Below are 18,044 nucleotides of genomic sequence, written 5' to 3' on the forward strand. Positions count from 1 at the left end.
CAGATGCAATTTCAATGGATTCTGACAGCTTTGGAAATAATTCCACGATTCACTGCAGCGATCGATTAAACCACAAAATATAATGCAAAAGAAAACTCCAATGACAATTTTAAAGAATATAATATTTAAATTAACCTTTGTTTTAACAATCCAGTATTGCCTCAAAGTTATATAAATTGACAGACTTGAGGTCAGTTCATTAAGTCAAGAAACTATTTACTATCATATCATATCATATATATACAGCCGGAAACAGGCCTTTTCGGCCCACCAAGTCCGTGCCGCCCAGCGATCCCCGTACATTAACACTATCCTACACCCACTAGGGACAATTTTTACATTTACCCAGCCAATTAACCTACATACCTGTACGTCTTTGGAGAGGGCAGCAATCATTGCCAATATTTTGATATTGCAACATTATCACACTGTTTTTTAGCCACTAATTTGTCTTGTTGGCAAATAATAATCTGCGATGTACAGTTCTGTTCCAGAGCTTTTTGACTTCAGAGTTAAAAGAATCAGTTCCATCTTGGAACTGGGTGAAAACTGGGGAAGAAACAACATATCATCTGAAATGAAGGTAAACAGAGATACACAAGCTGATTTGTATGTGGGCTGTTATACTGGCTTGTTATCTGCAAATACTATTCTCAGTACATGCTCAGCACGGTAGCGCAGCGGTAGAGTTGCTGCTTTACAGCGAATGCAGCGCCGGAGACTCAGGTTCGATCCTGACTACGGGTGCTGCACTGTAAGGAGTTTGTACGTTCTCCCCGTGACCTGCGTGGGTTTTCTCCGAGATCTTCGGTTTCCTCCCACACTCCAAAGACGTACAGGTATGTAGGTTAATTGGCTGGGTAAATGTAAAAAATTGTCCCTAGTGGGTGTAGGGGATCGCTGGGCGGCACGGACTTGGTGGGCCGAAAAGGCATGTTTCCGGCTGTATATGATATGATATGATATGATATTGTTAAACTGATTATTGCACTTCTATTATTGTCTATTAAATAGATTTTACACTGTTTAACTTGTCACTGAAATGTCTGCAAAGGGTAAATGTATATTCATATTGAATATATATTCATACATTCAAATGTGGAAATATTTTCAGTATAGTTGCAAATTTTGAGAATTAAACACTAATGCTAGTAGGAATTTTTTTGTAGAACACAATTTACACTTTTGGAACTTTTTCATGGACATTAACATTTTTGGTCAGATTTTGAGTTATTTACACCTTGTAAGAGATTATAAGGACATTGAAGTCATGATGTAGCTTTCTAGGACTTTGGTTAGGCTGCATTTGCAGTAATGCATGCAGTTCTTAGTTTCGTTTAGTTTAGAGATATAGCGTGGAAACATTGGCCTACCGAGTCCGCGCCGCCCAACGATACACTCGTTTAATCCTACACACTAAAGACAATTTTCCAGAAGCCAACTAACCTACAAATCGGCACATATTTGTGGGTTAGTTAGCTTCTGGAAAATTGTCTTTAGTGCAAATTGTCTAAATTGTCACGCGGTCACATGAGAACGTACAAACAAACAAACTCCATACAGACAGCACCTGAGGTCAGGATGGAACCTGGGTCTCTGGTGCTGAGGCAGCAGCTCTACCGCTGTGCCACTGTGCTGACTGACCCAAATCTGTATCTGGTTGCTCCAATATGTGGATTGGAGCTTTTCCCAAATGATACTGCATTTTGGTGACGTAGCGACAGCAAGAGTTTGGACAAACTTGACGGTTTTCTCTGGAATGCTGGAGATTCAATGGAGATCAGATCGAAGTACATAAAATTATGAGAGGCACAGATAGGGTAGGCAGTCGATGGAAATATCAAATTCTAGATGGAACAGCTTCAAGGTGAGTGGGGTGAAGTTTAAGGCGTGCAGGACAGGTTTACTCCACGCTGAGTGTTGTGGGTGCCTGGAACACTATGGTGGTGGTAAAGGCAGAAACATTAGTAGCATTGAAGAGACTTTGGGATAGGCACATGGACATGCAGGGAATGGAGTGATCGGTGTTGATCAGAGGCAGCTATATGGTATAAAATGGTGACTTGTAACGTTGCTACTGCATCTTATTGGGGAACAGCAAAGTCAGCCTCAGCCGCAACACACCAATCACTGACAATTTGGAGATTTCAACACTAGCTGTTCACCTGGTCTCCTTGCCACTCACTGTGCACCTGGTCTCCTTGCCACTCACTGTTCACCTGGTCTCCTTGCCACTCACTGTTCACCTGGTCTCCTTGCCACTCACTGTGCACCTGGTCTCCTTGCCACTCACTCTTAAAATCAAATGCCTGAGCATTTAGAATGCAATTTGTACTTACACTTACACTGAAAATAGCAAGATCCAGGAATTGTAATAAGTGTTGATTATTGAAACATGAAATGATATTTTTCTTTGGCAGGCAGACCATGGCAGTTTTCCGAGACCCTGAAACGCTGTCTATCCATTCCTCCAGACGCTGCCTGACCCGCTGAGTCCCTCCAGCACTGGGTGTCTACCTCCACAGATGCTGCCTGACCCGCTGAGTCCCTCCAGCACTGGGTGTCTACCTCCACAGATGCTGCCTGACCCGCTGAGTCCCTCCAGCACTGGGTGTTTTGCTCTATATTTTTTAAACTGTTAATATTTTTAGTTTAATAAAATATATTATAAGAAAATGGCTTGCAGTTTTGTACAACTTTTCACAGCTTCACGATTCCTAAATGTTTTACAAGTATAGCGTATGTAAGAAATGCAGAATCCACATTGAAACATGACAATGACCACACAATCTGCTCCACACCATTGGGGAGCCCTCTCCTATCTGTTTCATAACAGAGGCGTAGATTCATAGTCATACAGCGTGGAAACAGGCCTTTCGGTCCAACTTACCCATGCCAACCAAGGTTCCCCATCTACACTAGTCCCACCTGTCCACGTTTGGCTTGTGCTAACCAAGGTTCCCCATCTACACTAGTCCCACCGTCCACGTTTGGCCTGTGCTAACCAAGATGCCCCATCTACACTAGTCCCACCGTCCACGTTTGGCCCGTGCTAACCAAGATGCCCCATCTACACTAGTCAAACCTGCCACGTTTGGCCTGTGCTAACCAAGATTCCCCATCTACACTAGTCCCACCTGTCCACATATGGCCTGTGCTAACCAAGATGCCCCATCTACATTAGACCCACCTGTCCACGTTTGGCCCGTGCTAACCAAGATGCCCCATCTACACTAGTCCCACCTGTCCACGTTTGGCTGTGTCCCTCTAAACCTTTCCTATCCATGTACCTGTCCAAATGTCTTTTAAATGTTGCTCTTGTACCTGTCTTAACTACCTCATCTGGCAGCTCATTTCATATACCAACCATCCACTGTATGAAACATTTGCCCCTCAGGTTCCTGTTAAATATTCACCCTCTCACCTAAAACTGCCCTCAAGTCCTTGAATACCCTACCCTGGGAAAAAGTCTCAGCCTATCTATTCCCCTCATGGTTTTATACACCTCTGTAATATCACCCCTCTGCTTCCTTTGTATGAAGGAAAAATGTCCTCGCCTGTCCAATCTCTCCCAATAGCTTAGGCTCTAGAGTCCTGGCAATATTCTTGTAAATCTTCCCTGTATTCTTTCCAGCAGGGTAACAAAATCTGAACACAATACTGCAAATGCAGGCTCACCAAAGTTTTGTACAATTGTAACATAACATCCCAACTTCCACGCTCAATACTCTAACTGATGAAGGCCAATGTATCCAAAGACTTTCTGACCACTTTGTCTACATGCGACAACACTTTCAAGGAACTATGTTCATAGCAATGAAGATGAAACTTAGTCTTTGAAGATGGGGGGTCACATTTTCCAGCTAAGTTTCTGAAGGTAAATTATATTCTTCAAATCTTATTGTAAAACAGCTCATATTTGACCTTGACAAGGCAGAGGTGGGCGGAGAGAGGCGAGGGAACAGTGGGGCAGTGATAATGCAAAGTTAATCAGCGTTCATATCGCACTTTTAATACAATGAAACATCAAAGAATGCTTGACGCAAGGAACAGGAATGTTGTTTACAAACTGAATGACAGGAGGTGACCAAAAGCTTGGGTAAAGGCAATGTGTTGAAGGAGTAGAGCAAGAGGGAAGAATGTAAAGTGGGGTTGAGGGTTGTCCAGCTCCCCCCTGGCTCGACGTTGAGATGAGCTCATTGCCAAGTCTGTTATGGCCTCATCCTAGGTTTCTGCAAATGTCGCTCGTGACAGCATTGGTTGATCACGAGAGTCGGAGTCAAGCATGTGGTAAAAGCTGCAAGCGTGTGTCCTCACTCTAGCGAGGACCCCTTTGGGCTGGACATGTGTGCATTTCACTGCCATCTGTGTGGAGGCTTTCCTTTCCCCAAGTGCTGAATGAAAACAATTCACTGTTGTAAATGATCCCCAGGCATTTGTTTCAACTCTCGTCTCGCTTCCTTGTGTCCAAAACCAAGAGGGAATGTTTTTATAACCTTTAAGTCAATCAGGTATCTGTACAATTGAACATTGATGTGCATGTCCATGATTATCATATGGTCATAATATCATTTATAAAGGAAGATGAAAATATCAGGGAATGCTTTATGCCTACTCTTGTGAAAAATAATTGGTGAGTATCTATAACAGCTCTCAAATGTTTGCTGTTTAGTGAATCCAACCTTCCGTTTACACAGTGTACATGGTTTCATGCAGTACTTGGCTGTTGCAGGCCAACTGCTTTCCTCTGAATCAGGGGAACAGTGGAGATCTCAAATGTTGCTGCAGCATATCAATGAGGCAGGGATATGTATTCCAGCTGTGCATGGATGAGCACACTGTTCAATAGTGCTGGCTCTCGCAGTATCAGGGCGCGTTATCACTTCCCATGAAGGCACCCTTATCGCCAGTGCCCAGAGAGGTGGCTGCGACTCACAGCCTTTCATTTTCAAGGCAGTTTGCTGAACATTCAGGCTTCAAAGATTCACACTTTCAAACTCTATAAGAGTTTGTGAACACTCAATTTGCCAAAACTGTTTACAGTGTAATTGGGCCGGGTACCTGTGTCCATGAGATAGCGAAGGTGCTTCTCCACCATCGCTGCCCGTGTGTCAATTTGCTTCTGCTCATTCTCCAGTGCTGCCAATTCTCCGACAACATACTGACTCGTGTCTTTGAACCCTCTCTGTTGATTAGAAATAAAATATTACATTATAAATACATAAGGTAATTATAAAAATGTTTTCCTTAATTCAGTAGGAAGAGCAAGCAAAATATTTACAGATTGTGTTTAATGTGCTGCTAGCCATTAAGTGAACTCCCAGAGAATGAGAAGTTAAATGTAGTCAGTGTTTCCTCTCATGTAAAACAAAACCTAGAGGGTACATATCAGCAGAAAATTAATAAATGGAAAAGCAATTTTAATCTGAGTTTGAGAGTCAGAGTCTCTACGGTGTGACTCTAAAACAGGTTAAAATGCTTTCCTGTTTATTGTCAGCTGATATAGCTCAATAGGTTTTTTTTCTTTATATAAAGCAACGATCAATGTAATATTTTGAGTAAAATAACTGAAACTAAGATAATACAATCCCAATCTATTTCCTGAATTCTTCTACTTCTGTCCACCGGTAAGTTTCCTCTTTACTGTCCATCAAATTTGTCTTCACAAATCAATTTTACAGATGATCAGCCTATTTTCTCACTGTGCTGAACCTCCCCATTAATTAAGTGAAAAAATTATCATATATATTATATTAATGCAAACATCATTCAGCTGGTAATTCATGGCTGATCCGTATAATGGAAAGGTTGAACACCCATTAACCCATGCCAACAAAATGGGTTGTCTGGGAAATTCAAGCAGGTCTCCAGTGACTTTACCGTCCAACTGAAGCTCGCACCAGCTACTTCTGCAATAATTAAAATCCTGCTGCTAGATCAATACTGGAATCTCTTTATGGGAAGTGCCCTGATGGAAATGTCTCAAGGATACAGAGACTGTGCAAGTCTGAAGAAATCATCTTTTATCTGACAATTATCACAGCACTGCAGACTAATTCAATGGTGCACCCCTTTTGGTTTGCATTGAAAGTGTGTGTGATTGTCATCTGAAAACACAACATCTCATTTTTTTCTGGCAATAAAGGCAGTATTTCCTTACATGACTAAAAAATAATCACTAAAGCATAGAAAAATTAAACATACACTAAATACTTCATCTTCCGATGGCTTTCTTGGAGTTGTTTCACAGATTTCCATCCTTTCCTCGTTTGCTTTCTTTGCATCTTCTTGTATTGATCTCTGCCTTTTAATCTCTTTTTTTATATAGAAAGAGAAAAAGATATTCAGAAATCGGATAAAACTATCAGCTTCACCTTGAGCATAGCAACTGATTTATACCAAGGAGGTTAATTTCAATCTTGTTATAAAGCTTCTAGAATGGAAAGCAATGTAAAATTTTAACGTTCTTATCTCAAGAGTTCCTCACCTGGTCTGCTTTCCACATACTGACTAAATGACTGAAGATGAGTTCGTCTCACAGCTGAATCTTTACTGAACATCACAGGACTCTGCAAGCGTTCGGTAGCTTTACGCAAGTACTCAGCACGATGATCCTCCATTTCATTCTGTCAGGAATTACCCATTTAAAAAAAATCATTATCCAACATTGCTTTTAACATATTTCTCGTTTTAATTAAATAAGTCTTAATCCTATATATTTGCAAAGGTGAATTGAAACAAAAAAATAAACATATTTTTCTGCCAGTGATTTACATCCCTCCGATATCAAATACTAACATCTCCAGTAATGGTTTTGTTCCTTTATTCCAGCACGTTACATTACCAAATGGGAAATGATCAATTTAGTTTCTCACACTTCTCTGTTCAGAGTGGGTGCCAGTACTGTGTCAACTGAAATGGCTTACTAGTGCAGCCTAAAGATTTAATATGTTGAGGAAGAATGCAAGTAAAAACTTTGACTTGCCATTTATTGTCCAAATCAGTGTGAGATTTATAAAAACTTTAATACAAATAATCGAATCTTAAGCTTTCTCTAGACCTTTAATATTTATGCATCTGAATTCAACACAGCATTCTGTCAAAACAAAATACTCCCAGAGCTCCAAACAGCTGCTGTGTGTGGAAACAGCAGATACCAGGATATGTTGCACCCGAAAAAATATTACATTCTACTGCTAATCTTGTATTATTTCTAAGTGTTTTAAAAGTAAATAGAGAAAGGCTGAGATGCATGACTAATAGGTTTGTCTGCTGGATGTTGAAACTGGTTATCAAATGCTACCAAGGCTGCCCCTCCCTCTGCATTAAGACAATCAGTAATGAAGGGGTCCTCTGATGGCCTATTCTCTTGCCTTAAGGAGGTGTGGGATACAGAATCCTCAGGAGAAGGTAACAGTTTACCCTCTCCTACAATCACAGAATGCCTCATTTACAAATATCTAAACCAAATTATAATCACATTGAATCTGCGGTCAATTGCTTCTTGTGAACAGAACAGCTTTGGGATTTTTTCTTTAAAAAACTCTACCTTCTCTGAATCTCATAATGAAGTTATTAGATTTATATTTTAAGTCTGGAGGCATTACACAGAAGATACATTTTGTAATAGCAATAAATATAACAAGATAGGCAGTTACATCCTTCATTTCAACATCAACAGAAATTCATTATGTGGACCAGTTAAACTGGTCAGTAGATCATATAATAATATAATGACACAATAGGTAAGATGATCAAATAAATCTGTCTATAAATATATTTAGAAAAGAGCCAAGCATTGCAATATCAACAGACTAATTACTAGTTAACGAGATTCTTTGATTTTCACAAAATAGCAACAAAACAAAAATACATGGATGTTTTTCAAACAGATTGTCAGCATTACGACATTAAATAATATGTATTTCTTGCACAACATGTTACCTAGGCCCAGCATTTGTGAACAAATAATGGATCAGTCTAAAATAGTAAAGGAGTAAAAGTATCAGTGCGATTAGCTCGCAAATCCTATTTTGGGAAACCTTTTTATGGTAAAGAACTTCTGCCACGTTACAAATTTATTCCTCTAAGCCCAGTTAATTCAGTTAGTTTGCCAATCTATTGTGCTTTTCTCAAGCCAGCTTCATATTGCATTAAATCCACTGCAGAAAGCTAAATTGAATGAAACATCAGACTATCTAAGCTCTCCTTTGTCTGAAGAAACCACCACAAGTCTTCCACTGATACATCACTTTCATCACTGACGTATAGGAACTGACAGTGCAAGGGAAAGCAATGAAATTCATTGTTTTCCAACATCAAAGACTTTGGTGCAGAAAGAAATCCTGTCAGCTTTGGCGGTCCCCAAAGATACTGCAGGTGGGTGAAAAGTCAGACCAGCAAACTTGCTCCAAAGCCAGAGACGTGGTAAGAAATAACTTTGAAAAGTTAAGCCGATGCACTAGGTTGTCCATTTTACGCCAAACACCTTTCACATTATATAATGCGAAAAAACAAATTTGCATGTTTCACAAAAGCAGCATAAGGAACAAGCACACTTTTGTGTCGCTTGTGTTCGTCCTCGGTCTGAACATTTCAGGCATAGAGTCTAATATTTATTGTTTACAATAAGCCAGTAATCTCCCATTTCAATGGTGCATTGGTAAACCATGTGCATCTCACTGCCATTCGCATCTGCTGGTTTTATAATGTGGTCACTGAACTAGGATGTCCTTACTGCAATTTCCTCCTTGCCCCCTGAAAGTATTGACCATGTCAGATGTAGGACCAAACCTGCTCAATGTCTTTCTTTTTGAACAGGGAGAGAAGCAAGCTTGTGGACACATACCATTGGATCACAGTTGAACCTTACCTTGCCACTCATGCAAACTTCCTAAAGATCTGAAATAGGTTTCCTCCCTACTCCCCACACAAAGGGAGACACAGAGTGCTGGAGTAACAACGGGTCAGGCAGCATCTCCGGAGAGCATGGATAGGTGGCGTTTCACAGAGTGCTGGAGTAACTCAGCGGGTCAGGCAGCATCTCCGGAGAGCATGGACAGGTAGCGTTTCACAGAGTGCTAGAGTAACTCAGCGGGTCAGGTAGCATCTCCAGAGAGCATGCACAGGTAGCGTTTTTGTCGGGACCCTTCTGACTGATTTGGGGAAGAAAGCTAGAAGAGAGGAGAGGCAGAACAAGGCGAGGGGAGTTTTTGATAGGCAGATGATTGGACAAAGGCCAGAGATTTTAAAAAAAGGAATGAGACAAAATGATTGAAGAGTTGCCAATTGTGAAGCTAGAGGATGGAATGTAGGTGGAGGAGGGAGGGGAGAAATACGTGTGAGTCAAGATGGGGCATATGGGGGAAAGAAAGGGGTGTGTGGGGGAGACGGGGGTTGTTAGAGGTTAACTAAACTTGGAGAGTTTGTCTTTAAGCAAGGAAAATGTGAGGTGCTGTTCCTCTAGTTTACGTGTGGCCTCACTCTGGCAAAGGAGGATACCCACATAGAAAAATCAGTATGGCCATGGGGAAGGGAGTTAAAATGGTCAGCGACTAGGCGATCTGGTAGGCCTTGGCAGACTGAGCGCAAGTGTTCGGCGAAGGGAATGGCTATGATTGTTTTGTTCAGATTACACTTGGAAGCATTCAGCAATCCCGGTCGGTCTATTTGGTTTCATGCAAGCTGCTGCCCTTGGTGTCTGCATTATCACTGTAAAGCACACAGATTAAAAGATCAACTTTACAATAATGGATAAGGGATTGCAATGAAGACTGAATGGTCTGAAAGTAAGTGTAAATACATGATCTATTGTGCTTAGTGCATTTACAATGAATGAAACTCACCCAAAACGTGAGTTTATGCCATTTGTACCCAACTAATGCAGGGAGATTCTGCTCTGATTTTATAAACCTTTGGTTGGGACACGACTGTGTGCATTTGTGGTCAGCACACACTATAACAAGGGGAGAGGGTGCAGTGGAGATTCACCAGGAGGTTGCCTGGGTTGGAGTGTTACAGTTACGAGGAGACTGAATAACTAGGACTATTGTCCCTGGAGGGGAGAAGGGTAAGAGGGACATGATTGGGGAATATAAAATGAAGAGGGGTATAGACAGGGTGGATGTAGGAAACCTCTCCCCATATCAGAGGTGGACAAAACGAAATGTTAGATTTCTTAACTCTTGAGAGGTGAGCACAATCAGAATGAGTGGACTGGGAACAAAGCTTTACGAGGTGGCACACCATGAGTTCATTAGACATAGGAGCAGATTAAGGCCATTCGGTCCAATGAGTCTACTCCACCATTCAATCATGGCTGATCTCTCTTTCCCTCTCAACCCCATTCTCCTGTCTTCTCCCCATAACCTTTGACACCCGTACTAATCTAGAACCTGTCAATCACTGCTTTAGAAACATCCAAAGACTTGGCCTCCACAGCTTTTTGTGGCAATTAATCCCACAGATTCACCACCCTCTGGCTAATGAAATTCCTCCTCATCTCCTTTCTAAAGGTACATCCTTTAAGTCTGAGGCTGTGCCCTCCGGTTCTAGACTCTCCCACTAGTGGAAACTTCCTCTCCACATCCTCTCTATCCAGGCCTTTAACAATTCGGTAAGTTTCAATAAGGTTCCTCCCTCACCCTCCTAAACTCCAGCGAGTACAGGCCCAGTGCGGCCAAACCCTCATCTTACATTAACTCAATCATCCCCGGGATCATCTATATATTTGCAAAGATGAATTGTGGAACAAAAAAATAAACACTTTTTCTTGCTGGAATCATCTGCCAGTGATTTACATCCCTTCGATATCAAATACTAACATCTCCAGTAATGGCTTTGTTCCTTTATTCCAGCACGTTACATTACCAAATGGGAAATGATCAATTTAGTTTCTCACACTGCTCTGTTCAGAGCAGGTGCCAGTACTGTGTCAACTGAAATGACTCACTAATACAACCAAAAAATGTTGGAGTAACTCAGCAGGTCAGGCAGCATCTCAGGAGAGAAGGAATGGGTGACGTTTCGGGTCGAGACCGTTCTTCAGGCTGATGTCAGGGGGGCGGGACAAAGGAAGGATATAGGTGGAGACAGGAAGATAGAGGGACAACCTGGAAGGGGGAGGGGAAGAGAGGCACAGAGGAACTATCGAAAGTTGGAGAAGTCAATGTTCATACCACTGGGCTGCAAGCTGCCCAAGCAAAATATGAGGTGCTGTTCCTCCAATTTCCGGTGGGCCTCACTATGACACTGGAGGAGGCCCATGACAGAAAGGTTAGACTGGGAGTGGGAAGGGGAGTTGAAGTGCTCAGCCACCGGGAGATCAGGTTGGTTAAGGCGGACTGAGCGAAGGTGTTGAGCGAAACGATCGCCGAGCCTGCGTTTGGTTTCGCCGATGTAAAGAAGTTGACATCTAGAGCAGCGGATACAATAGATGAGGTTGGAGGAGGTGCAGGTGAACCCCTGTCTCACCTGGAAAGATTGTTTGGGTCCTTGGATGGAGTTGTGGGGGGAGGTAAAGGGACAGGTGTTGCATCTCCTGCGGTTGCAGGGGAAAGTGCCCGGGGAGGGGGTGGTTTGGGTAGGAAGGGACGAGTGGACCAGGGAGTTACGGAGGGAACGGTCTCTGCGGAACGCAGAAAGGGGAGGGGATGGGAAGATATGGCCAGTAGTGGGGTCCCGTTGTAGGTGACGGAAATGTTGGAGGATGATTTGTTGGATACGCTGGCTGATGGGGTGGAAGGTGAGAATGAGGGGGATTCTGTCCTTGTTACGAGTGGGGGGAGGGGGAAGCAAGCGCGGAGCTGCGGGATGTAGAGGCCCTAGTGAGAGATATAGAAGAGGCCAGTGAGAGATCTCCTCTCTTCTTACACAAACAATAGATTTAATATATTGAGGAACACACATTTATGTGTATGTGTCAAATAAACGACTATTGACTATTGAAGAATGTAAGACAAACCATCTTTAATAATGGACTTTAAACTCTGACCCACCACTGAAGTCAGGCTGATTGGCTTATAGTTTCCCCTCTTTTGCTTTGCTTCCCTCTTGAACAGCGGAGTAACATTTGCATTTTTCCAGTCCCCTGGGACCACTCCTGACTCTAGTGAATCTTCAGAGATCACTGCTAATGCCCCCACAATCTCTAAAGCCATCTCTCTCAAAACCCAAGATGCAGTCCATCCAGCCCAGGTGACCTCTCCACCTTTAGACCTTTCAGTTTCCCAAGCACCTTCTCCATCATCACAGTAACTCCACTAACCTCCTCCCCTGACTCTTTGAATTTCAGGTACGTTGCTGATGTCTTCCGCTGTGAAGACTGACGCAAAAACCTATTCAATTCACCTGCCATTTCTTCATTCCCCATCACTACTTCTCCAGCATTATTTCCCAGGGGTACAATGTCAACTCTTGCCTCTCTTTTACTCTTTAAGTATCTGAAGAAACCTTTGCTGTCCTCTTTTAGATTATTGGCTGGGGTACCTTCATATTTCATCTTTTCTCCCCGTATTGGCTTTTTAGTTACCCTCTGTAGTTTTCAAAAGTTTCCCAATCCTCTAGCTTCCCACTTATCTTTGCAATATTATGTGGTTTCTCATTTAGTTTTATGCTGTCTTTGACTGCCCTTGTCAACCACCGTCACCTCATTCTCCCCTTAGAATCTTTCTTCCTCTTTGGGATGAAAAGACCACACACATTCTAAATTACTCCCAGAAACTACTGCCAGTCAGCAGAACAATTGGAATTTGAAAAAAAAAAGACAAACATTTTAATTTAATGTTTTGGAAGACTAAGACGACAGTGGTTCATGCTAAGAAATACGAATTGATTTATGGTTAAACTGTGTCTATTTGACAAAAAGAAACAAAGAACTACAGATGCTGGTTCATACACAAAACCACACAGAGTGCCGGAGTAACTCAGCGGGCCAGGCAGCATCTGTGGAGAACATGGATAGGTGATGTTTCACAGAGTGCTGGAGTAACTCAGCCGGTCAGGCAGCATCTGTGGAGAACATGGATAGGTGACGTTTCACAGAGTGCTGGAGTAACTCTGGGTCAGGCAGCATCTGTGGAGAACATGGATAGGTGACGTTTCACAGAGTGCTGGAGTAACTCTGGGTCAGGCAGCATCTGTGGAGAACATGGATAGGTGACGTTTCACAGAGTGCTGGAGTAACTCTGGGTCAGGCAGCGTCTGTGGAGAACATGGATAGGTGACGTTTCACAGAGTGCTGGAGTAACTCTGGGTCAGGCAGCATCTGTGGAGAACATGGATAGGTGACGTTTCACAGAGTGCTGGAGTAACTCTGGGCCAGGCAGCGTCTGTGGAGAACATGGATAGGTGACGTTTCACAGAGTGCTGGAGTAACTCAGGGCCAGGCAGCATCTGTGGAGAACATGGATAGGTGACGTTTCACAGAGTGCTGGAGTAACTCTGGGTCAGGCAGCATCTGTGGAGAACATGGATAGGTGATGTTTCACACAGTGCTGGAGTAACTCAGCGGGCCAGGCAGCATCTGTGAAGAACATGGATAGGTGACGTTTCACAGAGTGCTGGAGTAACTCAGCGGGTCAGGCAGCATCTGTGGAGAACATGGATAGGTGATGTATCGGGTTGAGGCCCTTTGTGAAATTTGTGTTGTCACTTTATCATGACATTTACAGCTTCCAGCAGCACCCACAGTGGTGATCGTTGCCTTATAATGTTATGTCTGTTAGTCAATTTTAGTCATGCAAACCAGGCAAATCAGGCAAATCCTACCTACAACTGAAAGGATCTTCTGATCATAGGATTCCAGTGCAATCGGGACCTTGTGCGCGAATTTCCACACCCGCGAAATATACCGGAAGAGATAGCCAGGACACCGGGCGCTCCGTGGATAGTTGTCGGCGCGAACAGGCGTCGCAGGCGGAGGAGAAACAGGAAGCAAAAGCGAGGATGCCGGTCCGGTATACTTGCCAAGCTAAAGAGACAGCCACACAAACCACCGCTACCCAGCATGTTCCTCACCAACGCCAGATCCATCATCAACAAAATGGACGAACTAAAACTACAGATATCAGCAAACAAACTCGTGGAGGACTGTTGCATTCTCTTAGTTACAGAGACATGGCTTCATCCACTCATCCCAGACGGAGCCATTGAGCTAGCCGGGCATACAGCGTTTCGTTGGGACAGAAACATCGACTCCGGTAAGAGCAAGGGGGGGGGGGGGGTTATGCATTTACGTGCACAACAACTGGTGCACTAACATCCAAATCATAGATAGCCACTGTTCTCCTGATCTGGAGTCCCTAACAGTTAAATGCAGGCCTTTTTACCTTCCTCGCGAATTTACAGGGGTTATAGTAACAGCAGTCTACATCCCACCGAATGCTAACGCTAGCACAGCTTTAGGCTACCTGCTCGGTGCAATAAACTCACAACAGAGCACATATCCAGAAGCAGCCCACATCATAGCCGGGGACTTCAATCATGCAGACCTAAAGTCAGTTCTCCCGAAACTTGAACAACACATAAGATGTGCTACCAGGGGGAAAAACGCACTAGACAAGGTTTATTCAAATATTAAGAAGGGTTTCAGGTCAGCACCACTACCACACCTGGGGCAGTCAGATCACCTGTCCATATTCCTAACTCCAGCATACACCCCACTCAGGAGAAAAGCTCCAGTCACCATAAAGACTGTTAAGACATGGCCTGAAGGAGCTTCCTCGCAGCTGCAGGATTGCTTCGAAAGGACCAACTGGGATATTTTTGAGGATCAGGACTTGGAGGAGTACACATCAACTGTACTTTGCTACATCCAAAACTGTGTTGACAATGTCACCGTCGACAAACGCATCCGGTTATATCCTAATCAGAAACCCTGGATGACAAAGGATGTCAGGTCTCTCCTCAAGGACCGTAACACCGCCTTCAGGTCTAGTGATAGAGCTCTATACAGTGCTGCTAGAACCAACCTGAAGAGAGGCATCAAGGATGCCAAAGCGTCCTACAAGAGGAAGATTGAGGACCACTTTACCAACAATGACCCACGGCGGGTATGGCAAGGCATCCAGCACATCACCAACTACAAGATCAGCAACCGCACGACTGCCGACGGCGACGCCTCGCTGGCAGAGGAACTTAACTGTTTCTTTGCTCGTTTCGAGGTGAAAGCTACAGTGGCAGACATAACACCCTCTCCAGCACCTGACAGCAACACCTTCACTGTGCAGGAGTATGATGTTAAGCGCGTGCTCAGAGCAGTGAATCCCAGGAAAGCTGCAGGCCCCGATGGTGTGACGGGCAGAGTGCTGAGGGAATGTGCAGACCAATTATCTGAGGTCTTCACAAAAATCTTCAACCTGTCCCTTTTAAAATCCACCATCCCTCCCTGCCTGAAGTCCGCCACAATCATCCCACTGCCGAAAAAGTCTGTCATCAGCGGTCTTAACGACTACCGTCCGGTAGCACTCACACCGGTCATCACAAAGTGCTTCGAGAGACTGGTCCTGCAGCACATCAAAGCCAGCCTCCCACCCACCTTCGACCCACACCAGTTTGCCTACAGAGCAAATAGGTCTACAGGGGATGCCATCGACACTGCTCTTCACACTGCACTGACCCACCTTGAACACCAGGGGAGCTATGTGAGGATGCTCTTCCTCGACTTCAGCTCTGCCTTTAACACGGTCATCCCGAGCAGACTGGTCACCAAACTTTCCGACCTTGGATTTTCCCAAACCATCTGCCAATGGATCAAGGACTTCCTGACCAACCGCCCCCAGACCGTCAAAATAGGCCCTCACCTCTCCTCCACCATTACACTGAGCACCGGCTCACCACAGGGCTGTGTGTTGAGCCCCATCCTTTACTCCCTCTACACTCACGACTGCGCCCCCACCCATCCCACCAACACCATCATCAAGTTCGCGGATGACACGACTGTGGTTGGACTCATCTCAGGAGGAGATGAGACAGCCTATAGGGATGAAATCCAAAGGCTGGCAGCATGGTGTTCAGTGAACAATCTGGTCCTGAACTCCTCCAAAACAAAGGAACTTATAATTGACTTTAGAAAAACCAGTGTAGAATACGACCCACTCTACATCAATGGGGTCTGTGTGGAAAGGGTACCCGCTTTCAGGTTCCTGGGTACGCACATCGCAGAGGATCTTACCTGGTCTACCAACACCATCACCACAGTAAAGAAGGCACAGCAGAGACTCCACTTCCTGAGGATCCTCAGGAAAACCAACCTGCAGGAGAAGCTCATGTTGTCCTTCTATAGCTGCTCCATCGAGAGTGTGCTGGCATACTGTATAACCACATGGTACGCCAGCTGCTCAGAAAAGGACAGGAAGGCCCTTCAGAGGGTCATCACGACGGCCCAGAAGATCATCGGCTACTCACTGCCCTCCCTGGAGCACCTGTTCAGCCTACGCTGCCTCAGTAGAGCAGGCAAAATAATAAAAGATCCATCCCACCCCGGCCACCGTCTGTTTGTTCATCTGCCCTCTGGTCGACGTTTCAGGTCGATCAAATCCCGAACAAACAGACTTAAGAACAGTTTTTACCCCAGGGCCATACGAGAACTGAACACTACCTTTGCACTGGGCAACACCGTTAAAAAATCTTGTACTTAATATAATTGTATTTATGTATTTATTTGTTTTTGCATTTATTGCATATATGTTTGTACGCACCGTCAGGATTGGCTATTTTTTTAATTTCGTTGTACTCGTTGCAATGACAATAAATGAATATTATTATTATTATTATTATTATTAGATGGGTCTTGCATGTTAAGTAGTTAGCAATAGCTGAAGTTCGCCAGCATTGTTGAAGCCATTCCTGTACCTTTAAAGGGGAGATACTTACTGACTGCAATTGCTGGTCAAAGTAATCTCAATACTTTGGGAAATTAGGAATATGCCATAACATAGCAAAGATGAGAGGAGACAGCCCAATCATCTGACACAGCTCGGAACACTTTGTTAGATGAGGTGGACAGGAGGAAAGTCCCTCCCCATCTGCTGACACCCACCAAACAGCGATTCACACCATCAATAATATGCCCATCAATCTCACAGATTTACCAAAGGTTTGAGTCTCACAGATATATCTCCATATACTGTCAACTGACCATCTTGGCACAAAAATTACTGAAACATATTGCAAGATAATAACAGACACTTCCCTTTCTCTTGCAGAAGGTGATATACAATTGGTACTTACAGCAACCAACTTACAGGAGAGAAGCATCCATTATCTCAGGGCTCTTCAGGACTGAATGTTCACCTCTAGCAATCCAACTGTCGGAGTCTGTGACCAACCGTAGTGCATAAATCACTGAAGGCCTTAGAGCATCTGCACATAAGCAATATGTGGCCAACCGTAGTGCATAAATCACTGAAGGCCTTCTGATCACTGAGCATCTGCACATAAGTCTCCTTGCATCGCATGTCCCTTTCATCCTACAATCTCTTCTGATTTATAAGCTGCAGAATTATGATTTGGTTGGGCCTGAGTTTATGAAATGTGTTTGCATGGACTTTAAAGTCAATCAGCAACTGAGGGAACTGTTATGGAATAAGGATTATTTTTATCCACTAATGGGACAAGGAAATCATTGGCAAGTTGGCATTTAATGAACATCTCTAATGGCCCCTGCAATAGTTGTGGAGCCACTGCCTTAACCTTCACCTGGGCCACAGGGACAGATCCCCTCTGGTGCTGCCAACCAGGTCAAGGATTTTGCCTTGGTGACAAAGGTGTTGTGTGACCTGGGGATCAACCTGCAGATTGCGCACTTATGTACCGCTGCCGTTACAGTTTTAACCACATTTAAATGGACTGACCTCTCATTTTTCACAAGCTCCAAATTGTGCTCAGTGACTACCTATATCCTGTGCTGTTCCAAACCCTGATTACCACCTTTTGTCATGAGGCCTTCGCTGTATCCTGGAGGCTAAACTGAGCCATCTAGTGCTGTTTCTTTGATATGACAGATATCAATTTGGCAAAAACATTTGAAGAATTCCCTTGCTCAT

The 18,044-nt window shown here is 43.8% G+C and overlaps 1 protein-coding gene across 1 annotated transcript in view; it reads right to left on the reverse strand.

Moving 5' to 3' along the window:
• Positions 1 to 18,044, reverse strand: part of ehbp1 (EH domain binding protein 1) — a 384,927-nt gene that overhangs the window by 74,180 nt on the left and 292,703 nt on the right. The window contains exons 20-22 of the mRNA XM_078405706.1: positions 6,488 to 6,626; positions 6,205 to 6,314; positions 5,062 to 5,185 (exon numbers count right to left, since the gene is read on the reverse strand). Of these exons, the coding sequence (XP_078261832.1) occupies positions 5,062 to 5,185; positions 6,205 to 6,314; positions 6,488 to 6,626 (373 nt within the window). The remainder of the gene's footprint in view (positions 1 to 5,061; positions 5,186 to 6,204; positions 6,315 to 6,487; positions 6,627 to 18,044) is intronic.

Source organism: Rhinoraja longicauda, chromosome 9 (genome assembly GCF_053455715.1).
Source record: "Rhinoraja longicauda isolate Sanriku21f chromosome 9, sRhiLon1.1, whole genome shotgun sequence".
NCBI lineage: Eukaryota > Metazoa > Chordata > Chondrichthyes > Rajiformes > Arhynchobatidae > Rhinoraja > Rhinoraja longicauda.